Raw genomic sequence first — 27733 nt, 5'->3', positions numbered from 1 at the left:
AATCAATAACAGCCCCTGCAGTTTTAAGAAAAGGTCTACCAAGGATAATGGACATACTATCATCCTCGGGAATATCAAGAATAACAAAGTCCGTTAAGATAGTGACATTTGCAACCACAACAGGCACATCCTCACAAATACCGACAGGTATAGCAGTTGATTTATCATCCATTTGCAAAGATATTTCAGTAGTGTCAACTTATTCAATTCAAGTCTACGATATAAAGAGATAGGCATAACACTAACACCGGCTCCTAGATCACATAAAGCAGTTCTAACATAATTTCTTTTAATAGAGCATGGTATAGTTGGTACACCCGGATCTCCAAGTTTCTTTGGTATTCCACCCTTAAAAGTGTAATTAGCAAACATGGTGGAAATTTCAGCTTCCGGTATCTTTCTTTTATTTGTGATGATATCCTTCATATATTTAGCATAAGGATTTACTTTAAGCATATCAGTTAAGCGCATATGTAAGAAAATAAGTCTAATCATTTCATCAAAGAGCTCAAAATCCTCATCATCCTTTGACTTGGATGGTTTAGGAGGAAAGGGCATGGGTTTCTGAACCCATGGTTCTCTTTCTTTACCGTGCTTCCTAGCAACAAAATCTCTCGTATCATAACATTATTCTTTGATTGTGGGTTATCAAGATCAATAGCAGGTTCAATCTCTACATCATTGTCTTTGCTAGGTTGAGCATCAAGATGAACATTATCATTAACATTATCACTAGGTTCACGTTCATCACCTGATTGTGTTTCAGCATCAGAAATAGATATATCATTGGGATTCTCAGGTGTGTCTACAGTAGGTTCATTAGAAGCATGCAAGGTTCTATCGTCTTTCTTTTTCTTCTTCTTAGAAGAATTAGGTGCCTCTAAATTATTTCTCTCAGAATCTTGCTCGATTCTCTTAGGGTGGCCTTCAGGATACAAAGGTTCCTGAGTCATTCTACCAGTTCTAGTAGCCACTCTAACAGCAAAGTCATTTTTATTATTTAATTCATCAAGCAAACCATTTTGTGCTTTAAGTACTTGCTCAGCTTGAGTAGCAACCATAGAAGCATATTTGCTAACACGGTGAAGTTCATCTTTAACTCTAGCTAGATTATCGCCTACGCGTCCTATCTCAAAAGCATTATTCTTTAACTCTCTACCAACATAAGCATTAAAACTTTCTTGTCTAGCCATAAAGTCATCAAATTCATCTAAGCATGGGCTATGAAATTTAGTAGAGGGTGTTTCCACTTTATGATATCTATAGAGAGAATTTACCTTCACTACCTGTGTTGTGTTATCAAGATAATGTGGTTCTTCAGGCGGTAAATTAAGACCATGTATTTCTTCAATAGGAGGTAAATTCTTAACATCTTCAGCTTTAATACCTTTTTATTTCATTGATTTCTTTGCCTCTTGCATATCTCCAGGACTGAGAAATAAAACACCTCTCTTCTTCGGAGTGGGTTTAGGAATAGGCTCAGGAGTTGGCTCAATTGGTTCAGGAATTACTTCAGGAACTGGCTCTGGAAGAGTCCAATTATTTTCATTAGTCAACATATTATTCAATAGTATTTCAGCTTCGTCGACTGTTCTTTCCCTGAAAACACAACCAGCACAACTATCCAAGTAGTCATTGGAAGCATCGGTTAGTCCATTATAAAAGATATCAACTATTTCATTTTTCTTAAGAGGATGATCAGGCAAGGCATTAAGTAACCGGAGAAGCCTCCCCAAGCTTGTGGGAGACTCTCTTCTTTGATTTGCACAAAATTATATATTTCCCGCAAGGTAGCTTGTTTCTTATGAGCAGGGAAATATTTAGCAGAGAAATAATAAATCATATCCTGGGGACTACGCACACAACCAGGAGCAAGAGAATTATACCAAGTCTTAGCATCGCCCTTTAAAGAGAACGGAAATATCTTAAGGATATATAAATAGCGAGACTTCTCATCATGAGTAAATAGGGTGGCTATATCATTCAACTTGGTAAGATGTGTCACAACAGTTTCAGATTCAAGGCCATAAAAGGATCAGATTCAACTAAAGTAATAATATCAGGATCAACAGAGAATTCATAATCCTTATCAGTAACATAGATTGGTGAAGTAGCAAAAGCAGGATCGGGTTTCATTCTAGCATTAAGAGACTGCTGCTTCCATTTAGCTAATAATTTCTTAAGATCATTTCTATCATTGCAAGCAAGAATTTCCATAGCAGCTTTTTCATTCATAACATAACCCTTAGGAACAACAGGTAAAACATAATCATTGGGGGGACCTTCATAATCACTATCATCAGTAATAGGATCTTCAGTAATTTCATTCCCCCTAAATCTAGCAAGTTGTTCATCAAGAAATTCACCTAATGGCAAAGTAGTATCACGCACAGAAGTAGTTTCATCATGCATAGTAGAAGTGGCATCATCAATAACATGCGACATATCAGAATTCATAGCAGTAGTAGGTTTAGGTGTCGCAAGCTTACTAATAATGGAAGGAGAATCTAGTGCAAGGCTAGATGGCAGTTCCTTACCCCCCCTAGTAGTTGAGGGCAAAATAGTAGTTCGATCGTCTTTCAAGTTCTTCATAGTGATCAACAGATATAAATCCCAAGTGGCTCAGAGAATAGAGCTATGCTCCCCGGCAACGGCGCCAGAAATTGGTCTTGATAACCCACAAGTATAGGGGATCGCAACAGCTTTCGAGGGTAGAGTATTCAACCCAAATTTTTTGATTCGACACAAGGGGAGCCAAAGAATATTCTTGAGTATTAGCAGTTGAGTTGTCAATTCAACCACACCTGGATAACTTAGTATCTGCAGCAAAGTGTTTAGTAGCAAAAGTGGTATGATAATAATAGTAACGGTAGCAAAAGTGAAGACAGATGTTTTTGGGCCTTTGTAGTAGTTGTAACAGTAGCAACGGAAAAGTAAATAAGCAAAGAACAATATGTGAAAAGCTCGTAGGCAATGGATCAGTGATGGATAATTATGCCAGATGCGATTCCTCATGCAATAGTTATAACATAGGGTGATATAGAACTAGCTCCAATTCATCAATGTAATGTAGGAATGTATTCCGTAAATAGTCATATGTGCTTATGGAAAAGAACTTGCATGACATCTTTTGTCCTACCCTCCCGTTTTCAGCGGGGTCCTTATGAAAACTAAGGGATATTAAGGCCTCCTTTGAATAGAGAACCGTACCAAAGCATTAACACATAGTGAATACATGAACTCCTCAAACTACGGTCATCACCGAGAAGTATCCCGATTATTGTCACTTTGGGGTTGTCGGATCATAACACATAATAGGTGACTATAGACTTGCAAGATAGGATCAAGAACACACATATATTCATGAAAACATAATAGGTTCAGATCTGAAATCATGGCACTCGGGCCCTAGTGACAAGCATTAAGCATAGCAAAGTCATAGCAACATCAATCTCAGAACATAGTGGATACTAGGGATCAAAACCCTAACAAAACTAACTTGATTACATGGTAAATCTCATCCAACCCATCACCGTCCAGCAACCCTACGATGGAATTACTCACGCACGGCGGTGAGCATCATGAAATTGGTGATGGAGGATGGTTGATGATGACGACGGCGACGAATCCTCCTCTCCGGAGCCCCGAACGGACTCCAGATCAGCCCTCCCGAGAGAGATTAGGGCTTGGCGGTGGCTCCATGTCATGAAACGCGATGAAACTTTCTCCTTGATTTTTTTCTCCCTGAGACGGTATATATGGAGTTGGAGTTGAGGTCGGAGGAGGTCCAGGGGGCCCACGAGATAGGAGGGCGCGCCCTAGGGGGGGGGGCGCCCCCTGTCTCGTGGACAGCCCGTGGGCCCCGTGGCCTTGATTCTTTCGCCAAAAATTCTTATTAATTCTGAAAAGTGCCTCCGTGGATTTCTAGGACATTCCGAGAACTTTTCTTTTCTGCACATAAAACAACATCATGGCAGTTTTGCTGAAAACAGCGTCAGTCCGGGTTAGTTTCATTCAAATCATGCAAGTTAGAGTCCAAAACAAGGGCAAAAGTGTTCGGAAAAGTAGATACGTTCGAGACGTATCAGATGTGATCTCACGGGCATAGAAGGTTGCGGCGGTGGAAAAGTGGTTTCGTGGCTCCACCTGATGTTTTTAGGGTATAAAAGAATTTATAGGCGAAAGAACTAGGTCGGTGGAGCTACGAGGGGCCCATGAGGGTGGGGGGGGGACGCCTACCCACCTGGGCATGCCCTCCTGCCTCGTGGCCTCCTCATTATGTCTCCGACTTCATCTCCAAGTCTTCTGGTTTGCTTTCGGTCCAAGAAAGATCATCTCTAAGGTTTCATTCCGTTTGGACTCTGTTTGGTATTCCTTTTCTGCAAAACTCTAAAACAGGCAAAAAAAACAGAAACTGGCACTGGACCCTCGGCTAATAGGTTAGTCCCAGAAATAATATAAAAGAGCACATTAAATCCCATTAAACATCCAAAACAGATAATATAATAGCATGGAACAATAAAAAATTATAGATACGTTGGAGACGTATCAAGCATCCCCAAGCTTAATTCCTGCTCGTCCTCGAGTAGGTAAATGAATAAAACAGAATTTTTGATGTGGAATGCTACCTAACATATTTATCAATGCAATTTTCTTTATTGTGGCATGAGTGTTCAGATCCGACAGATTCAAGATTATGCTCTATCTTCATCACACAAAGTATTTAATCATGCACAACCCCGTTCACAAGCCAATCAATTGTTTCATACATTTGATGTTCTCAAACTTTTTCAATCTTCACGCAATACATGAGCGTGAGCCATGGACATAGCACTATAGGTGGAATAGAATGGTGGTTGTGGAGAAGACAAAAGGAGAAGATAGTCTCACATCCACTAGGCGTATCAACGGGCTATGGAGATGCCCATCAATAGATTATAATGTGAGTGAGTAGGGATTGTCATGCAACGGATGCACTAGAGCTATAAGTGTATGAAATCTCAACAAAAGAAACTAAGTGGGTGTGCATCCAACTTGCTTGCTCATGAAGACCTAGGGCACTTTGAGGAAGCCCATCATTGGAATATACAAGCCAAGTTCTATAATGAAAAATTTGCACTAGTATATGAAAGTGACAACATAGGAGACTCTCTATCATGAAGATCATGGTTCTACTTTGAAGCACAAGTGTGGAAAAAGAATAGTAGCATTGCCCCTTCTCTCTTTTTCTCTCATTTTTTATTTTGGCCTTTTCTCCCTTTTATGGCCTCTTTTTCCCCCTGTTTTTATTTGTCGTCCGGAGTCTCATCCCGACTTATGGGGGAATCATGGTCTCCATCATCCTTTCCTCACTGAGACAATGCTCTAATAATGATGATCATCACACTTTTATTTACAAGCAACTCAAGAATTACAATTCGATACTTAGAACAAAATATGAGTCTATGTGAATGCCTCTAGCGGTGTACCGGGATGTGCAATGATTCAAGAGTGACATGTATGAAAAATTATGAACGGTGGCTTTGCCACAAATACAATGTCAACTACATGATCATGCAAAGCAATAGGACAATGATGGAGCATGCCATAATAAACAGAACGGTGGAAAGTTGCATGGCAATATATCTCGGAATGGCTATGGAAATGCCATAATAGGTAGGTATGGTGGCTATTTTGAGGAAGGTATATGGTGGGTGTATGGTACTGGAGAAACTTGCGCGGTACTAGAGAGGCTAGCAATGGTGGAAGGGTGAGGGTGCGTATAATACATGGACTCAACATTAGTCATAAAGAACTCACATACTTATTGCAGAAATCTATTAGTTATCGAAACAAAGTACTATGCGCATGCTCCTAGGGGGATAGATTGGTAGGAAAAGACCATCGCTCGTCCCCGACCACCACTAATAAGGAAGACAATCAATAAATAAATCATGGTCCAACTTCATCACATAACGGTTCAACATAGGTGCATGTTACGGGAATCACAAACTTTAACACAAGTATCTCTCAAATTCACAACTACTCTACTAGCATGACTCTGATATCACCATCTTCATATCTCAGAACAATCATAAAGAATCAAACTTCTCATAGTATTCAGTGCACTTTATATGAAAGTTTTTATTATACCCATCTTGGATGATCATCATATTAGGACTAATTTTATACCCATCTTACGAACAAAAGATATAAGTGAAGCACTAGAGCAATATTGTATAGCTCTAAACTGGTAATAAAGGGTATTTTCTTAAAAACAGCAAGGAAATCAAAAAGCAAAAAGATACAAGTTGGGTTGCCTCCTAACAAGCGCTATTGTTTTACGCTCTTAGCTAGGCATGATACCAAGATTTCCAGTGATGTCATCCTTGTTGGATGTTCCATAAGTTGCCCTCATTATGGATTCATAAGGCAATTTGATCTTGGTTCTAGGGAAGTGTTCCATGCCTTTTATCAAAGGAAATTGGAATTTAATATTCCCTTCTTTCATGTCAATCACCGCGCCAATAGTGCGCAAAAACGGTCTACCAAGTATAATAGGGCAAGACGGATTGCAATCGATGTCAAGAACAATAAAGTCTATGGGTACATAGTTCCTATTTGCAAGAATAAGAACATCATTGATCCTCCCCAAAGGCTTTTTAATAGTAGAATCCGCCAAATGCAAATTAAGAGAGCAATCTTGAATATTGGTAAAACCAAGAACATCACAAAGAGATTTCGAAATTGTGGAAACACTAGCACCCAAATCACACAAAGCAAAACACTCATAATTTTTAATTTTGATTTTGATAGTAGGTTCCCATTCATCATGCAACTTTCTAGGAATTGACACTTCTAGTTCCAACTTATCATCTAAAGCTTTCATCATAGCATCAACAATATGTTTAGTCAAAGCTTTATTTTGTTCGTAAGAATGGTGTGAATTAATCATGGATTGCAACAAAGAAATACAATCAATAAAGGAGCAACTATCATAATTAAAGTCTTTGTAATCCAACAAGATAGTGGGCACATCACTAGTTAAAGTCTTGACCTCTACAAACCCACTTTTATCAATTTTCTCAACAAGATTTTCAATCTCCGAAATATTGGGACGCCTTCTACCTAAAGTTGACTCTTCTCTAGTCCCTTTATCATCAAGCTGAACTTTACTAAACAAATAATCAATAGAAGAAACACAAATCATTTTAATGTCTTTATCATTTTTATGAAGATCACTAGAAAACACATTTTTCTAAAAATTCTCGTTTAGCTCTAAGCATGACGGTTCTTTTCTTGCTTTCATCCATAGAAACATAAAGAGCTTTAATTGATTCTTCTACTTTAGGCACACAAATTTTCAACTCGAGATTCTCCATGTCATGAGAAATTCTATCAATACTCCTAGACATATCATCAATCTTATTTATTTTTTCTTCTATGGAAACATTGAAAACCTTTTGAGTATTGATGAATTCTTTAATATTATTCTCTAGATCAGAGGTGTTCCTATTATTATTGCAAGATTGATTTCCATAGGATTACCATAATTATTAAAGGAATTACTAGGCCTAGGATTAAAATTACCTCTATACGCATTATTGTTAAAATAATTTCTAGAGATAAAGTCCACATCTATAGCATCACTAGTTTGCTCAATCAAAGTAGACAAAGGAATATCACTAAGATCAATAGGAGGACTTTTACTAGCGACCATTTTCATAAGAGCATCAACTTTTTCATTCAAAGAATCAATCTCAACGAAATTAACTTTTTTGCTAGTCGGCGCCCTTTCGGTATGCCGTTGCGAATAATTCGCCATAATATTATCAAGCAATTTGGTGGCTTCACCCAAAGTAATTTCCATAAAAGTACCACCCGCGGCGGAATCCAAAAGGTTGCGAGAAACAAAATTCAATCCCGCATAAATTTTTGTATGAGCATGTTGCACAATCTTGGGAAAGGATGAAAATGATGCAAAGGAAAGTAGATCGCAAAGGCAAATAATATGAGAAAGAGAGCCGGGGGCCGTAGATTTCACTAGTGTCTTCTCTCGAGAAAATAGCAAACGGTGGGAAAACAATTACTGTTTGGCAATTGATAGAACTTCAAATAATCATGACGATATCCAGGCAATGATCGTTATATGGGCATCACGTCCAAGATTAGTAGACCAACTCCTGTCTGCATCTACTACTGTTACTCCACACATCTACCGCTATCCAGCATGCATATAGTGTATTAAGTTCATGGAGAAATGGAGTAATCCAATAAGAACGATGACATGATGTAGACAAGATCTATTTGTGTAGAAATAGACCCCATCGTTTTATCCTTAGTAGCAACGATACATACGTGTCGGTTCCCTTTCTGTCACTGAGATCAAGCACCGTAAGATCGAACCCACTACAAAGCACATCTTCCCATTGCAAGATAAATAGATCAAGTTGGCCAAACAAAACCCAAATATCGGAGAAGAAATACGAGGCTATAAGCAATCATGCATATAAGAGATCAAAAGAAGACTCAAATAACTTTCATGGATATAAAAAGATAGATCTAATCATAAACTCAAAGTTCATCGGATCCCAACAAACACACCGCAAAAGAGCTACATCATATGGATGTCCAAGAGCATTGTATTGATAATCAAAAGAGAGAGAGGAAGCCATCTAGCTACTGACTACGGACCCGTAGGTCTACAAGGAACTGCTCACGCATCATTCGAGAGGCACCAATGGAAGTGGTGAACCCCTCTGTGATGGTGTCTAGATTGGATCTGGTGGCTCTGGACTCTGCGGCGGCTGGATCAAAATTCCGTCGACTACCCTAGGGTTTTTGAATATTGGGGTATTTATAGAGCAAAGAGCCAGTCCGGTGGGCACCCGAGGTGGGCACAACCCACCAAGGCGCGCCTGGGCCCCCAGACGCGTCCTGGTGGGTTTTGCTCCCCTCGGAGCTCCCCCCAGGTGCTGCCTTGGCCCATCAGGTGTCTTCTAGCCCATAAAAATTCTCCAAAAAGTTTCGCGATGTTTGGGCTCCGTTTGATATTGATTTCCTGCGATGTAAGAAACGTGCCAAAAACAACAACTGGCACTTGGCACTATGCCAATAGGTTAGTACCAAAAAACGATATAAAATAACTATAAAATGATTGTAAAACGTCCAAGAATGATAATATAACAGCATGGAACAATCAAAAAATATAGATACGTTGGAGATGTATCACTCCCGACGACGACCACCATCTTCCCCCTACCCAAATCAAGAGAGGGTTCAACGCTGACCACAAGTTGCGCAACACCGATGCAACATCGTCAACGTTGTGATGGAGCATTTGATGGATTAGAAGCATTGCTGAGCGCCACCAGTGCTTTGATGGAGCTTCCACTGATGCAGACGGAGCTTCCACGTGTGGGCGATGCTGCAATGGAGCATTACGCACGGTCACCAATACTGCAATGGAGTGTTGCTAGCTCCTCGACCGCCGTCGCGCTACAAGCTACAAGGTCGGCCACCACAGATGGAGATGTCGAGCAGCAACATAAGGCTGCAAAAAGGATGGGCCCGCAGCAATAGTGATGCTACAAGGAGTGGTGTGAGATGAGCGGCAGAGGTGCTCCAATGTTTTCAAAGGCCACGGGACGGAGACGCTGCAGGGAATAGCGTGAAGCGGGGATGGGGGGTTGCTGTACTAGCGTGGTGCGGTGCTACAGGAGTGTCTCCACAACTAGGCATGTATGTATGTCGGACTCTGTTGGGCCACCTGCGACAGTGGGCTTCACACATGTCAATCAAGCCAATATTATCTTCTCTTAAGCCAATTCATGAGGATCTTTGGGATCAATGATAAGTTTGGACGCAATTTAGAAAAAAACCCTCAAATCCTTAACAATACGGTGGCTATTTCCGTCGAGCGCCTCAAAATCTTGATGAAGTGCAGGCCTTTCAGAAGAACGCTTCTAAAGCTATGCCCAATCCGTGAGGCGGTGTTTTGCAAACAAAAAAAAGCGCCTTCAAAGCTATGTCCAGCTGAGACATTTTGAAAAGACACCTTCAATCCCACGTCCAGCCGAGGTGTTTTTTGATAATGCCTTCCTAAACAGAGTTTTGAGGCGTTTACAAAAATACCTTTACAAAAATGCTTGCTATTAGCGTCCATGTTGAAGTGTGCCGGGCTGCAATGGAGCATCACCGGTGCTTCAAGGGGGTGGTCGCAGCAATGGTGTTGCTGCAACCTGGTGTTGTAACCTAGAGCTTGCTTGTGTTGCAGGCTTCAACCGTGGTCGGTGCATGGCGAGGTTGACAACATTTTTGTTGTGAGCTGACCGACGACGCCGCTACTACAACCTGAGGGTTGCAGTTCGTGCAAGCATGTGCACGCCCTGGGAAGGAGGGTTTGGAGGCGCTCCCGGGAGACATGGGCATGTTAAGATGGAGCGATGGCATGGTTCTTTCATTAGGGGATCTAGCTATCTTAGCCCCATTTACGCCGTTGTACACTATCGGAATGACGACTTTTGGCTCGCTAATGCATGTTCTGCCGTTTGATCATTCTCGACCTGTGGTATTTTTTGGCTTGTTCAAGGCCCATGAAGCCTTTGGGCCATTTTAAGCCCGTGACGAGTTTCGGCCCATAATGATCCATTATGTCTATGGGTTGCTGTAAATTCTGGTTGCTTTCGGCCTGTTAACGGCTCGTTAAGTGTGTGGGGCCATGAATGGCCCCTTGTGCTTTCAGCCCATTTGTGGCACGTGTTGTGTTTTGGGCCTTTGTTTTACGAGGTTATTCGGCCCGCAACTCGTCCGTGTTAGAATATTGAAGTGCTTGACCGTGGAGGAGAAGGAGGCGGTCAATGTGGAGGAGCCGGTGACAGATTTAGCGAGGAGGCACATACATTTGGTCTGGGAGGGCGAAAATGCATTCTTTTTGCTCGGAATGCCGGACTGAAACTTGTGTGATATAGCACATGTAACTATGAACATCCGCCTCATTTTGGTTGTGATCGACTGCTATGAAGTATGAACACCATACTTTTAATTGGCTCTTATATTACTATGCGTTTAAATAGTTAGATGAGCGGCTCCTGCATCCATATCCGCGGATGCGTCCGGACGGGTCCGCGTTGGAGATGCGCTAATGAAGGAATGGGGAGGGGACGAAGAGCCAAATGTGTACGTAGTCTTCTTTATTTCTTTTTCAGTTGATGACAACATCTAATTCAAGAAAAAGCTGCATTGAAAACTGTAAACTTTTTAAATTAGGGTTTACTGGAAGCCCACATCCTAGTTCAGTTGGGGCCGCCTGTATCGTTGCTGCATCTCTCGGGAGCGAAGTGGATCTTGCCAGCTGTGATGTCATAGACAAAGCGCGTGTCCACCTGCTGCATCGCGCCGATGATGGTCATGTGCTCGCTCGGCACCACGGCGAGGCAGATGTCGTGCTGAACGAAGACGAAGAGTTGTTGCGGCCTTATCACGAGGTCACCGTCGTCCTCCCCGCCCTCCTCGAAGTGCAGCGTCATCGTCGGCAGGTGCGGGATGGCGGCCTGAGTCGTGCCGCTGAAGCAAAGGCGATACCCGTGGTGCCTGACAAGCGGCGTCCCCAGTCTCTTGACGTGCTCCTCCACGGCGTGCTCCAGGACGTTGTACGCGAGCTGCGTCATCATCGTCGTGCCCGTCCCAGGATCGATCAGGCACCCGCCGTACCACCTACCGCCCGACTTGTGGCGCTGGAATAAGTCGACCATGTGGCGTCCGGGTGGCCCGGCCAGGCGCTTGCCGGCGACGCTGACGCCGAGGAGTTTGACGAAGTAGGCGCTGAAATCCGGGCTGGTCCAGCGCATGTAGAGGATGTTGGTGCTCTTCATGTGGCCGGTGGCCGGGACATCGGCGCCGAACCGGAGGAAGCCGTGCCTCTCCGGACGCGTGGGACCGAAGAGGCAGTAGGAGAAGCGGCCGTCCTGCCGGTGCTGGCGGAGCCGAGTCCAAATGAGAGACGGCATCAGCTTCCCCAGGCCGAGGACGCCGGCTAGTACTCCATGGCCGTGGAATCCTGTGGCGATGTGCGCGCAGCCAAAGACGACGCCACCAACCTCCGCGGCTGCGGCGCGGCCGCCATCGTCCGCGAAGGCGAAGGTCTCGGTGCCGAGCACACCGCTCGCATGCGCGCCGTCGAGGCGGGTGGCCCGGAACTCGCACTCGTTGCCCCTGGATGGCTTATGACACAGGTTGCTCCCGTGCGGGACGCGTCTGAACGACGTCGAGATCTCCAGGTTGAAGGGCGGCGGCATCTGTGGGAACGGATGCGCAATCGGCAAGCACTGCATCCATGTCAGGCTGCTGACCGTGTCCAGCACCAGGTCGTAGGTGCGGCGGCCGCGGCCCGTCCCAACGGTGGTGGCCACGCTGTATGTCAGCCCTCTCGGCCCGTGGACATGCGGCCGAAGCGCAGTGGTGGCTGCCTGCTCGTTGAGGTGCAGGAAGCCGCCGCCGTCGACGTGCATGGTGCTGTTCCAGCCGGCGCTGGGCACCAGGCGCAGGCTGAAGCCTCCGCTGGGGCGTGGCATGCCATGGGTTGCAACGGCAGGCTGGAGGAACATCGCCAGAGAGGCAACAAGCACCAGCGGGAGGAGGGCGAGAGCGTGTGTGCCAAGCTCCATGGTTGCAGCAACACAGTCACACTAGCAAGCTAGAGCACCGCACCTTACTTGGTGGCTTGAATGCAAGCAGTCTTTGTACACGGAGAGTTAAATGTTGAGCGAGAACTAATTGTGGTGCCAAAATCCGTATATTCATTTAATGTGCATATCTCCTATATACTACTACTGTATGCATATCTTCATTTAATGTGTGCCGATTCATATGAGTATACTGCAAGTATGTTTGTCTTTGCCTTACACTGAGTCATAATTTGTCCAGCAAGAGTTTTGGGCTGCATTAACTATGTAGAGAAAATTTCTATTTTAGATTTGCATATCCCTTCACTCTCACTCATGTAGGAGATACATACCCATTAACTCATGCAAACGTGAATCGAATCCTAATGCGAAAGCCATATCCAATATGATCAATTTACTCTAAGCAAGATACGCTTTGTGTAGGTAGAGTTAAATGTTGAGCATGGATTTCGCCACGTTAACTTGGTAGCGAAAATCCTCTTTTAGATTTGTATATTTGTTGCACAACATGAATTAACTCACGCGGGCGTGAATCCTATATACCTAACAAAGTCATCCCCACTACTTAAATCTCAACATGCAAGTTGGTACCTCATCTTATAATTATGAATGGGATAAGACCCACCTCAACATGCAATCTTGCATGTGAAAAAACCCACCAGAACATTCAACCATACATGGAAAAATATTTTTCATTCAATTATTCTACTTATGTTCAATAAATATTTTACAACTATACATAATCAAATATAATAAATCATATGTATTTTCAATTTTAGTTCTCATGTTATGGACCAAACATTTCATCAATCAACCCGCAACAAACGGGCGGGGTATCCTCTAGTTAAAGAATAATGTTAAACTCCAGTACTGTAAGCGCTTATCAAAGCTAGGTTGTGACAAATTAATTTATTCATTTCAGCTATCTTGTGCTAAAAAGCAATGAAACTGTACATTCAGATTTTTCGCTGCGAGCGGTAGCCCACACTTATTTCCTTGCGATACGGGTCGAGTAGGCATAGATTGTCGTGGTCTCGCGTGCTCATTGAAGAGGAACTCGATCGTCCCGAAGCGCATATAGTAGATGTAGGGCAGGGGCGTGACGTCCAAGGGCTGTCCCCAACTATCAAGCACTAGCTCGAAAGAGCCGAAGGTGAGGATCTGGCTTAGCATGAACTTGTAGGCTCCATCTGGATCTCTATCCCGGATTCGGTTTCCGACAGAATTGATAGTGCACAAAACTGTCAGATCCCTTGGTAGGGTGGCGAACTTGGTCGGAATTACCAGGACGGATCCCGCATGCACAAGTTACCCATGTTCAGGCGTCCGAAGAGTAATACCCTACATCATGCCTCTTCTTGTTATTCATGGTAGATGGATACCTCGTGCAATGGAATACAATGATGTTGACGAGATTCCTACCGAGAGTTGGTCTATCTGACAATAGATTGGTATGAGAGCCTGCTAGCCACCCCTTATATACATGGTAGAGGCTAGGGTTTTACAGAGGGAGATGCAATCCATGTAGCTGCCGCTGCTAACTTGGAGAACAAGATGGTCATCACGTGCATATCACCTTCTTCAGGTTCCCCATGGTCGCTGGGCCTTGCGGGCCTTCTGGCAGGTCTCCTGCCAGGCTCCCCTTGGTTAGCCACCCCTAGTGTATGCCACCATCAATAAGAAACACAAATCGGCTTGTCCTAAGCAAACATAACGATGGGGCCAGTTGCCGAATTCTATTAATTTTGTTTCTATCTTCTTACAGATTATCTTTACAACATTTCCCTTATTTCATAAAACAAATTTCGCTCATTTTATAAAGGTTTGAAATAATCAGTTTCACATCTTTAAATAACTAGTCTCAATTTTTTTAAACTTTCATAAATTCAGAGCAAAATATGTGCCATGTTTATGAAAAACACATTTATCCCATTTCAAAAAATTGGTTTCACCCAATCCAAAATACCTACTCCACTTATTCCAGAAAACTTATTTCACTTATACCAGAAAACTTTCACTTATTTCAAAGTATCAGTTAAAAACAATTTCACTCGTTTCAAACATAGACTCACTCATTTTATTAAATAATTAGAAATACCCAGCTTTACATTTTTTAAATAACTAGTTTCATATTTTTGAAATAACACACTGAAATATGTTTCATTTGTCAGAAAACCCAATTTCAGTCATTTCAAAAAATTGTTTCATTCAATTTTAAAAACTTATTTCACTTATTTTAGAAAACCTATTGCTGTCATTCAAAATTGTAATTTGAAAATGTTTGAATGTATTCAAGAATGATCTTGTTCTAGAGGTCTTAGCTACTGGAGTTCAAATATATAAAAAGTTTTAAAAACGTAATTGTGGTTTAAAAGATATGGTGGGTTTGAATTAGCACCGGTTGAAAAAGGATGAATTTGTTATGTGGGAGAAGAGAGTGAGAGGGTTTGTTTTATTTTTGTCATGCATGCATGTGGAGGAACGAGATAGAGATAGGACACATTGTGAGCGCCTATCCAGATTTGACTTAATCTCATACACGAAGAGTAGGCTGAAAATACAAAGATACTCCTGCTGGAATAATATGCGGTAGATGAATGAAACAATTAAATTTGTATATACATGTAAAGTGGGCCTACAGCCACATGAATCACGAAGTGGGCCTACAGCCACATGCCCGCATGAGTTTAACATTATTCTTTTTTTTCAGGAAACTTAGAGCTTTATTCAATTATCAACAGCTCCAGCATGGCCAGCGAGAACGCTGGTCATGAGGAAACTGGGGGAAGAGTCCATCCAACATCCCGTCACCTCGAGTGTACAAGCATGTTTTGCACACAAGTGAGCAAAGGTGTTGGCATTTCTCATTACTTGTCAAATTATAAAAGAAGAAAAAGATGAAGCAACACTTGTACGAGTCAGTGCTATACAAACGGTTTCTAACCCCTTTCTGCGACGGCATTTGGAACCGTCGCCTAGTGAGTGTGGGCGATAGATGGTCCTTCCCACACGACCCAGAAACCGTTGGGGATAGGGAGCCTTGATGCATACAGTTGTCCCTATATAACCGTTTCCGATATCTCGACTATCCCAAACGCTTCATCCTTGCTACTCGTTTGTGCTCGCATTACCATCACAGTTCAAGTTTTGTGGTTTTACCTAAATCCAGGCAGATTCCAGGCACGGCAGCTTTCCAGGCAGATTCCAGGCACGGGAGTTTTACGATGTCTGGCACATCACAAACAGTTCATGATTATAAACCGTGTATGATAGGTAGATAATCACACACATTTAGTATTCCTGCATCATATGTGATAGTGTCGGACATCACACACACTTTGCAAACGGCAACTGTGTGCATTGTTACACACGTTTTCTCTCAGTGAACCGTGTCGGATTATGATGTATATCGCACACGCTGTGCTTTATTAACCGCGCGAGCCGTAATGACATGCACACCCTAATTTCGCCCTAATTTAATTGTCGCTATTTACAATTGTACCTAATTTAAACTTGAAAGTAGGCTTTAGCTTTATTCATATCCATCAGGTTTAAACAACCAATGCATTATTTGATTCACATGTACATATATTTAAGGGTTACATAAGCACCAGATAAAGAATGATAAACCAGGATTCTATACTTGTAGTATTACAGATGGTAAAGAAAGAGGCGACAGACATTTCGGTTGCTGAATAAGGTGAAGCGGAATGGCCATATTGTGCTCTCCTGGATGCAGAAGGCATGCATGACTCTAGTCCAATCCCTTCTGATAGCCAATCGCCAATCATGTAGTTTGAGAGGTAATATTGAGTAAACTGCTTCAGGATCCACTGCAAAGGAAAAAAGATTCAGACATTGTCATCTAGCACAACTCATTATGGGCAGTAAAAAGAAGGCTACATGATTCATACTTACCATCCTGGAGTTCACTGTTATCTTGCATAAAATGTAACCAAATAGTTTGATTGACGTCTTTGGACCCATTTTAATAACAATCTTTGTCAGTTTCCTCACTTGATGCTGGTTCATGAATATCTTATTGCCCCAGAAAGGGTCGAGCTGTGGAACTTTGGCAATGATATATGTACCTAAAAGCACCAAGTTAATATTAGAAGCTAAACAACAATTAAAAAATGATGTAGTACAACACTCCCTCCATCCCATCATGTAAGATTTTATTACATGTATATCTAGACATCATCAGAACATTAAGGTAACTTTCTTCCTTGTTGCTATGTAGTCTGAGATTTCATATTTAGTCATTCAGCACAATGTATGTTGCTATGTAGCCTAAGATATATTAAATTTGGCCCTAGTTAACCTACTGATAAATGGGTTATAGATATATTCAGTGAAATGTCTGATTCGACAATTAATCCCTTATCAGCCCCAGGCTATATGGTACCAGCTACGGTTATCCGGAACAGTGAGTACATATAAGCAATGCGATGAAAATAACCTCGATAGAAAACAACACTGTTCTCAATATTGTCCTGCATGAGTACATATAAAGGCATGTTAAGCACAACAGGGTAAACATTAACCAAATATATCCATGGTAGACAACATAATCTACAAATGATAGCTTCAGTGTGCAGGCTTAAGCACGCTAGTTAAGCAAAACAAGAAGTAGAAATGTGTGTTAACTGCATCAGGCATAACATTTAAAAACAGGCAAATAGTCATTCAAAATGGTATTGTGCAGGTCTAAAGTACACTAGTAATTGTAAAAAAACAAAAAGGCATGTTAACTGCAATATCCTTAACAGCAACCAAATATCGTAATTCATAGTGGTATTGTTGAAACTATTATTGATGAAATTGAACTGCACGACAAATAGTTGCACATATAGAGTATCACATTGTGAAGAACTGAAATAAACAAGTCAGGAGGTCATCTCTAGTCGATCCTTTAAAAGTTAAAGGACTAAAGCCCTTAGTGGATATATATATACTCCAACAATTAATGGCCTTTTCTAGTCGATCCCCTAAACTTAACGTTGTAAGCTTCAATTTGATCAAATTCAGAGCAGGTTCAACCGAAAGTAGCATGTATTCAAACATAAACATAGATAGTTTGCATAACCGAACATAAATCATAAATTTAAACTAACGTAAACTACTTTCGGTCGAAGTAGAGGTCGAGCCAATCCTTCCTCGTCATGTACGGTGTGTCGCGAGCCGGGTCAAGGCCGGTGCCGTCGTCGGGGTCGTTGGGGAAGGCACTCCTCCACTCGTCGATGTCGATCTCCTCGTCCTCGGGGCCCAACTCAACGGCCTCCGTGCCGCCGTCACGGCCTCCTTCGACCTCGTCATCGGAGGAGAGCGCGATAACCTCGCTACCCTCCGCGCCGCCGTCCTCCCCGCCTTTGACCTCGTCATCGGAGGAGAGCGAGATAACCTCGCGGCCCTCCGTGTCGGCAAAGATCGCCCGCTCCGCCTCCACGAGCTCTGGATGCTGCCGGCGGAGCTCTTGCATGTAGGCCTCGGTGGCGGCCTTGGCCTCGAGGCGCTCCCACGCCTTGCGTTCCTCCCGCGCCATAGCCGAGCTCACCACCCCTGGCTCCGATGGAGCGAGGTCGACCGGACGTGTGCCGAAGGGTAAATTGAGCCTAGCTGCCGCGCCGTGGTAGCAGACCTGCCAGCGGTCGTATTCCATGGCCGTGAGCTTGGCCGTGTGGAAGCTACCGAGCTACCGGCGGGTGTGGGTCTCCCGATCTATAATCTCGACGACCCACATCCCCCACCGCCGCGGTCGGACCTCGAGGTAGGACCTCGTCGACTGCCGGGTCCGAGGGAGGATGGGGAAGTCCTCGAACCGGCGTAGGAGCGCAGCGGTGGGCGGATCGGGGGACCGGCGACGGCGAATCGAGCCCGCGGAGTACGACGGGGACACCTCAGCGGCCACCTTGCCGTTGTCGTGCAAAAAGGCTGCGATAAACCTCTTTTTGGCCATTGGCTCCTCGAGCTCCCCGGCACACAGGCAGAGGTTGAGGATGGAGGCACCGGCGATGGCGGCGACCTACCAATGGTTTCGAGGGTTGTGTGTGTCTGTGTGAGCGGAGGTTTTGGGGAGTGTGTGGTGTGTGTGGATGGGTAGGGGGCGGGGGGGGGCAAGGTGGTGTTTGAAGAAATATTGCGGCAATTGAAAATTTTACTAGGCGGGAGTAACAAGGCGGGGCTACTGAAAATTTGGATCAAGGGCGAGCAGATATTTTTGAGATTACGAGGGATGCAGAGGCGGGAGTAAAATGTCGGGGCTACTAAAAATTTGAATTAAGGGACTGAAGCAGAGCGGGAGCAACAGACATCGCACACGGTCCGCACATACTAATCATGTTCTATCAAACATTAAAACCTTCCAGGCGGTAGATATTTTCGAGATTACGAGGCAGTAATATTTTCGAGATTGTGAGGGATGCAGAGGCGTGAGTATTTGGGGACCGAGCTAGTGTGCTTGACACGCCGGCTGTGGACTGTAGCTGACGTACCTTCTCGCGTAAGCCATATGCGTACTATACACGGACGATGCTCCAGGATATTTTGTACTACACGGTTGGTGATAATAAGTTGTGTGGGATCTACTTGATTTTTCATCTTGATTTGAATTACATAATGGGGTCACAGCGGCAATGGACGGTGTTTGAATTGCTAGACCTTTTATCTGCAGTGAACATGCAACTTTATGTGTGTCGTAAAAGAATTGGAATTATTCAGGGTTCGTTTGGACATTTTATACATTAAACTGGTTATCTAGCCATTTCAGGTGCACAATTCAAAACTAAACTAGATGCACATGCTCTGGTGCATATAAATTGGTTGAAAAATTAAATCTGTGTCCTTGGGTGCATGCTTAGGTCCCATGCAAGAAATGGGAATGAATTTCAAACAACAGGGTACTGTTGATTGCCGGCAAAACGTTGAGATACCTGGTTTTTAAATCCTAGTAAATCCAAAACTCTTCTGAAATTCATGAAACTTGGCATGCTATCATCGAGCAGCATCAACATGCCGTGGTAAAAAATTTGTCCCGTTTGGGGCAGGTTTGGCTATAAGCTTCTCACAAATCAGAGCTTCTCACAAACCAGAGCTTCTCACAACAAGCATGATGGTTTCGGTAGGGAACCTACCACCTTTGGGGACGAAGATATCCGTTGCCTCTTATTGCTTTCAAAAAATTTCTAGTGTCAACATAGAACAACATGAGTGTTGTGTTTAATTTTGGAATTTTTTCGGGGTTCGATGCCTTTTTTATACATTAATTGGGTTTCTGGGCATTTAATGTGCATAACTCAAATTTGAACTACAAGCACATGCTCCAGTGCACCAAAGTTGGTTGAAATATCACATGTGCGTCCTTGGGTGAATTTTTAGGTCGCATGCAAGAAATGGGAATGAAATTCAAATACCAGGGACTGTTTATTGCCGGCAAAACATTGAGATACCTGCTTTTTAAATTCTAGTAAATTCAAAACTCGTCTAAAATTCATGAGACTTGGCATGCTATCATGGAGCAGCATCAACATGCCGTGGTAAAATTGTTGTCCCATTTGGGGCAGGTTCTCACAAACGAGAGCTTCTCACAACAAGCGGGATGGTTTCGGTAGGGAACTTGCCACCTTTGGGGACGGAACAATATCTGGTGCCTCTTATTGCTTTCAAAATTTTTCTAGTGTCAACATAGAACAATGCTACCTCTCGAGCATGCGTTGGTCTTCCCTTGAAGAGGAAAGGGTGATGCAACAAAGTAGGATAAGTATTTTCCTCAGATTTTGAGAACCAAGGTATTAATCCAGTAGGAGGTTACACGCAAGTCGCCTAGTACCTGCACAAACAAATAAGAACCTTGAAACCAACGCGATAAAGGGGTTGTCAATCCCTTCACAGCCACTTGCAAAAGTGAGATCTGATAGAGATAATAAGATAAATATTTTTGGTATTTTTGTTGTATAGATTGAAAATTAAAGATTGCAAAATAGAAAACGAGATGCGACGTAAATAAAAGAGATATAATATGATGAAAAAGAGACCCGGGGGCCATAGGTTTCATTAGTGGCTTCTCTCAAGATAGCATATCTTACGGTGGGTGAACAAATTACTGTCGAGCAATTCATAGAAAGCAGACAGTTGTGAGAATATCTAGGCATGATCATGTATATAGGCATCACGTCCGTGATAAGTAGATTGAAAAAATTCTGCATCTACTACTATTACTCCACACATCGACCGCTATCCAGCATGCATCTAGAGTATTAAGTTCATAAGAACAGAGTAACGCATTAGGCAACATGACATATTGTAGAGGGATGAACTCAAATAATATGATATAAACCCCATCTTTTTATCCTCGATGGCAATAATACAATACGTGCCTTGCTGCCCCTGCTGTCACTGGGAAAGGACAACGCATGATTGAACCCAAAGCTAAGCACTTCTCCCATTGCAAGAAAGATCAATATAGTAGGCCAAACAAAACTGATAATTCGAAGAGACTTGCAAAGATATCATATCATACATATAAGAATTCAGAGAAGAATCAAATATTGTTCATAGATAATCTTGATCATAAACCCACAATTCATAGGATCTCGACAAACACACCGCAAAAAGTATTACATCTAATAGATCTCCAAGAAGATCAAGGAGAACTTGGTATTCAGAATCAAAGAGAGAGAAGAATCCATCTAGCTAATAACTATGGACCCGAAGGTCTATGGTAAACTACTCACACATCATCGGAGAGGCGATGGTGTTGATGTAGAAGCCCTCCTTGATCCATTCCTCCTCCAGCGGAGCGCCGGAAAAGGCCCCAAGATGGGATCTCACAGGTACAGAAGGTTGTGGCGGTGGAAATAGGGTTTCGTGGTGCTCCTGGATGTTTTCGGGGTACATGAGTATATATATGCGAGAGAAGTAGGTCGGTGGAGCCACGAGGGGCCCACGAGGGTGGGAGGGGGTGCGCCTACCCCCGCTGGGCGCGCCCTCCTACCTCGTGGCCTCCTCGTTTCTTCCTTCACGTCCACTCCAAGTCTCCTGAATTGTGTTTGTCCAAAAACGATTCTCCCGAAGGTTTCATTCCGTTTGGATTCCGTTTGATATTCCTTTTCTGCGAAACACTAAAATAGGCAAAAAAACAACTATTTGCACTCGGCCTCCGGTTAGTAGGTTAGTCCCAAAAATAATATAAAAGTGCATAATAGAGCCCATTAAACATCCAAAACAGATAATATAATAGCATGGAACATTAAAAAAATTATAGATACGTTGGAGACGTAGCAAGCATCCCCAAGATTAATTCCTGCTCATCCTCGAGTAGGTAAATGATAAAAACATAATTTTTGATGTGGAATGCTACCTTAAATAATTTTCTAAGTAATTATCTTTGTTGTGGCATGAATGTTCAGATCCGAAAGATTCAAGACAAACGTTTAATATTGACATAAGAGTAATAATACTTCAAGCATACTGTCAAAGTAATCATGTCTTCGCAAAATAACATGGCCAAAAAAAGTTCATCCCTACAAAATCATATAGTTAGCTATGCTCCATCTTCGTCACACAAAATACTCAAATCATGCACAACCCCGGTTTCAGCCAAGCAATTGTTTCATACTTTATTTTTTTCAAACTTTTTTCAACTTTCATGCTATACATGAGCGTGAGCCATGGACATAGCACTATGGGTGGAATAGAATATAATGATAGGGGTTGTGTGGAGAAGACAAAATAGGAGAAAGTGTCACATTGATGCGGCTAATCAATGGGCTAGGGAGATGCCCATACTTGATGTCAATGCAAGGAGTAGGGATTGCCATGCAACGGATGCACTAGAGCTATAAATGTATGAAAGCTCAACAAAAGAAACTAAGTGGTTGTGCATCCAACTTGCTTGCTCAAAAAGACCTAGGGCATTTGCGGAAGCCCATTGGGAATATACAAGCCAAGTTCTATAATGAAAAGTTCCCACTAGTATATGAAAGTGACGAAACAAGAGTCTCTCTATCATAAGGATCATGGTGCTACTTTGAAGCACACGTGTGGAAAAAAAAGGATAGTAGCATTGTCCCTTTTATTTCTATTTTTTTGGGCCTTTCTTTTTTCTTTGGCCTTTCTTTTTTTTATTTGGGACAATGCTCTATTAATGATGATCATCACACTTCTATTGATTTACAACTCGATGATTACAACTCGATACTAGAACAAAATATGACTCTATATGAATGCCTCCGACGGTGTACGGGATTGGCAATGAATCAAGAGTGACATGTATGAAAAATTATGAATGGTGGCTTTGCCACAAATATGATGTCAACTACATGATCATGCAAGGCAATGTGACAATGATGAAGCATGTCATAATAAATGAAATGGTGGAAAGTTGCATGGCAATATATCTCGGAATGGCTATGGAAATGCCATAATAGGTAGGTATGGTGGCTGTTTTGAGGAAGATATAAGGAGGTTTATGTGTGATAGAGCATATCATATCACGGGGTTTGGATGCACCGGTGAAGTTTGCACCAACTCTCAAGGTGAGAAAGGGCAATGCACGGTACCGAAGAGGCTAGCAATGATGGAAGGGTGTGAGTGCGTATAATCCATGGACTCAACATTAGTCATAATGAACTCACATACTTATTGCAAAAATCTACAAGTCATCAAAACAAAGTACTACATGCATGCCCCTAGGGGAAGGGTTGGTAGGAGTTAACCATCGCGCGACCCCGACCTCCACACAAAGGATGACAAATTGACAATCAAAGAAAAACCTCATGCTTCAAATTTGTCACACAACCGTTACCATACGTGCATGCTACGAGACTTGCAAACCTCAACACAAGTATTTCTCAAATTCACAACTACTCTACTAGCATGACTCTAATATCACCATCCTCATATCGCAAAACGATTATCAAGCATCAAACTTCTCATAATACTGAAACACTCTTTATGAAAGTTTTTATTATACCCATCTTGGATGCCTATCATATTAGGACTAATTTTATAGCCAAAGAAAACTACCATGCTGTTCTAAAGGACTCTCAAAATAACATAAGTGAATCATGAGAGATCAATAATTTCTACAAAATAAAACCACCACCGTGCTCTAAAAGATATAAGTCAAGTACTAGAGCAAAATTATCTAGCTCAAAATATATAAGTGAAGCACATAGAGTATTCTAATAAATTCTGATTCATGTGTGTCTCTCTCAAAAGGTGTGTACAGGAAGGATGATTGTGGTAAAATAAAAAGCAAAGACTCAAATCATACAAGATGCTCCAAGCAAAACACATATCATGTGGTGAATAGAAATATAGCCTCAAGTAAAGTTACCGATAGACGAAGACGAAAGAGGGGATGCCTTCCCGGGCATCCCCAAGCTTAGGATTTTGGTTGTCCTTGAATTTTACCTTGGGTTGCCTTGGGCATCCCCAATCTTAGGCTCTTGCCACTCCTTATTCGAAAGTCCATCAAATCTTTACCCAAAACTTGAAAACTTCACAACACAAAACTCAACAGAAAATCTTATGAGCTCCGTTAGTGTAAGAAAACAAACCACCACTTTAAGGTACTGTAATGAACTCATTATTTATTTATATTGGTGTTAAAACTACTGTATTCTAACTTCTCTATGGTTCATACCCCCCGGTACTAGCCATAGATTCATCAAAATAAGCAAACAACACACGAAAAACAGAATCTGTCAAAAACAGAACAGTCTGTAGCAATCTGTAACTTTAGAATACTTATGGAACCCAAAAATTCTACCAAATTAGGAAGTCCTGGTTAATTTCCTTATTAATCTTCTGCAAATAGAATCAACTGAAAATCACGTTTCTGTGATTTATTAAAACTAATCTCGTGCGTGCAAAAGTTTCTATTTTTCGGCAAGATCAAATTAACTATCACCGTAGGTTATCCTAAAGGTTTTACTTGGCACAAGCACTAATTAAAACACAAAACCATATCTAACCAGAGGCTAGATGAATTATTTATTACTAAACAGGAACAAAAGCAAAGAACAAGAATAAAATCGGGTTGCCTCCCAATAAGCGCTATCGTTTAACGCCCCTAGCTAGGCATTGAGATTTCGATGATGCTCACATGAAAGACAAGAATTGAAGTGCAAAGAGAGCATCATGAAACACGTGACAAACACATCTAAGTCTAACATACTTCCTATGCATAGGAATCTTATTGGAAAACAAATTATCATAGCAAGCAAAAACTAGCATATGCAAGGAAGCGGAAAGAAACAACATCAATCTAAACATAACAAGAGGTAATTTATTATCATGAAAATTTTTACAACCATATTTTCCTCTCTCACAATAATTACATGTGGGATCATAAGCAAATTCAACAAAATTGCTATCACATAAAATATTTTCAACACGATCCACATGCATGCAAAGTTGACACTCTTCCAAGATAGTGGGATTAACATTAACTAAAGTCATGACCTCTCCAAACCCACTTTTATCAAAAACTTCATAAGATTGAACATTCTCCAGATATGTGGGATCTAAAGTTCACACTCTTCCAAACTCACTTTCAATATTTTTGTAAACACTATTTTCAATTTCATATTCATCATGGGGCTTAAATAAATTTTCAAGATCATAAGAAGAATCACCTCAATCATGATCATTGCAACAAGTAGTAGACATAGCAAAACTAGCATCCCCAAGATTAGGGTTTTGCATATTATTAGCACAATTGACATCAAGAGAATTTATAGTAACATCATTGCAGTCATGCTTTTCATCAAAGGAACTATCAAGTATGGGCGCAATAGCAACGATCTCATGATTAACATAAGGAACTATAGTAAATTTGCCTTCAAAAATATTGGCATCATGGCCACAAGAATAAGCAAGCATCATGTTCATCAAGGGAAATTTCAGTCAGATCATCGGAATCACCATTATCTATAGATTCATGCATATCATTATTTTCTTCCAAAGCAACGGTCATTCCCTCAATAAATTCTTTGACATATACATTATGAGCATAGTTTTCATAGCAATATTTAAGTATGTCGGAATTTTCAGATTTGTGGAAAGTAATACCATACTTTTCAATCAAATAAGCAAGTTCATGAGCACCCTTAAAAACGACAAATTCTTTAATTTGTTTGATATCATAGTAACTATAAACACCCTTTCCATAAGAAGATAATATTTCATTATCATTAAACTCACATAGGCAGGGAAGGTGTTTTTAGGGTTCTTAGAGCAACAAGTAAAATCATAAATTTCACAAAGATTCCAAGCATAGCATAGCAAACAATTTATTTGATACCATAAGAGCTTCCCCTTTTCAGACAAACGATGACGCGCAAAATGAGCATGCTCATCGAAAGATTTTCCCTCAATTAAACTAGTTGGGTTTCAGCACGGGCACATATAGATCGAAGATGATCCAAGTAGAACACTTTAAGTGGATCCATATCAATAGATTTTTAGCAAGCCAAGATGCAAGCAAATAGAAGGCACATGGAAACACAAACAAAAAGACATATGAGAAGAAGGCGAAGAAAAGGCAATTTTTTTTGAAATTCGTTTTAGAAGTGGGGGAGAGGAAATGAGAGGCGAATGGCAAATAATGTAATGCGAGAGATAAGAGTTTGTGATGGGTACTTGGTATGTCTTGACTTGTGCGTAGATCTCGCCAGAAATCGGCAAGATGTCGGGAGACCAAATCTTGACTTGACTTGGCGTAAGCCTCCCCGGCAACGGCGCCAGAAATCCTTCTTGCTACCTCTCTCCCTTGAAGTGGAAAGGGTGATGAAGCAAAGTAGCGTAAGTATTTCCCTCAGTTTTTGCGAACCAAGGTATGAATCCAGTAGGAGGTTACACGCAAGTCGCCTAGTACCTGCACAAATAAATAAGAACCTTACAACCAACGCGATAAAGGGGTTGTCAATCCCTTCACGGCCACTTGCAAAAGTGAGATCGAATAGAGATAATAGGATAAATATTTGTGGTATTTTTGTTGTATAGATTGAAAAGTAAAGATTGCAAAATAGTAAACGAGATGTGATGTAAATAAAAGAGATATAATATGATGAAAAAGAGACCCGGGGGCCATAGGTTTCACTAGTGGCTTCTCTCAAGATAGCATATCTTATGGTGGGTGAACAAATTATTGTCGAGCAATTGATAGAAAAGAGCATAGTTATGAGAATATCTAGGCATGATCATGTATATAGGCATCACGTCCGTGACAAATAGATCGAAACGATTCCGCATCTACTACTATTACTCCACACATCGACCGCTATCCAGCATGCATCTAGAGTATTAAGTCCATAAGAACAGAGTAACGCATTAGGCAAGATGACATGATGTAGAGGGATAAACTCAAGCAATATGATAAAAGCCCCATCTTTTTATGCTCGATGGCAACAATACAATACGTGCCTTGCTGCCCCTGGGAAAGGACACCGCAAGATTGAACCCAAAACTAAGCACTTCTCCCATTGCAAGAAAGATCAATCTAGTAGGCCAAACCAAACTGATAATTCGAAGAGACTTGCAAAGATATCAAATCATACATATAAGAATTCAGAGAAGAATCAAATATAGTTCATAGATAATCTTGATCATAAACCCACAATTCATCGGATCTCAACAAACACACCGCAAAAAGTATTACATCGAATAGATCTCCAAGAAGATCGAGGAGAACTTGGTATTAAGAATCAAAGAGAGAGAAGAAGCCATCTAGCTAATAACTATGGACCCGAAGGTTTGTGGTAAACTACTCACACATCATCGGAGAGGCTATGGTGTTGATGTAGAAGCCCTCCGTGATCGATTCCTCCTCCAGCGGTGCGCCGAAAAAGGCCCCAAGATGGGATCTCACGGGTACAGAAGGTTGTGGCGGTGGAAATAGGGTTTCGTGGTGCTCCTGGATGTTTTCATGGTATATGAGTATATATAGGCGAAAGAAGTAGGCCGGTGAGCCACGAGGGGCTCACGAGGGTGGGGGGCGCGCCTACCCCCCTGGGCACTGAGGGAGTCCTGGATTAGGGGGTCCTCGGACGGCCGGACTATATGCT

At 42.0% G+C, this 27733-nt stretch overlaps 1 protein-coding gene across 1 annotated transcript; it reads right to left on the bottom strand.

Moving 5' to 3' along the window:
* Positions 1–11273: 11273 nt before the first annotated feature.
* On the bottom strand, positions 11274–12644 carry LOC123117705 (aspartic proteinase nepenthesin-1-like). Its single transcript, XM_044538402.1, has one exon. It carries the CDS (start codon positions 12642–12644, stop codon positions 11274–11276), a length of 1371 nt encoding a protein of 456 aa, XP_044394337.1.
* Between the last annotated feature and the right edge of the window lie 15089 nt (positions 12645–27733).

This window comes from Triticum aestivum, chromosome 5B, assembly GCF_018294505.1.
Source record: "Triticum aestivum cultivar Chinese Spring chromosome 5B, IWGSC CS RefSeq v2.1, whole genome shotgun sequence".
Lineage (NCBI taxonomy): Eukaryota > Viridiplantae > Streptophyta > Magnoliopsida > Poales > Poaceae > Triticum > Triticum aestivum.
This window is presented reverse-complemented; position numbering and strand designations above follow the sequence as displayed.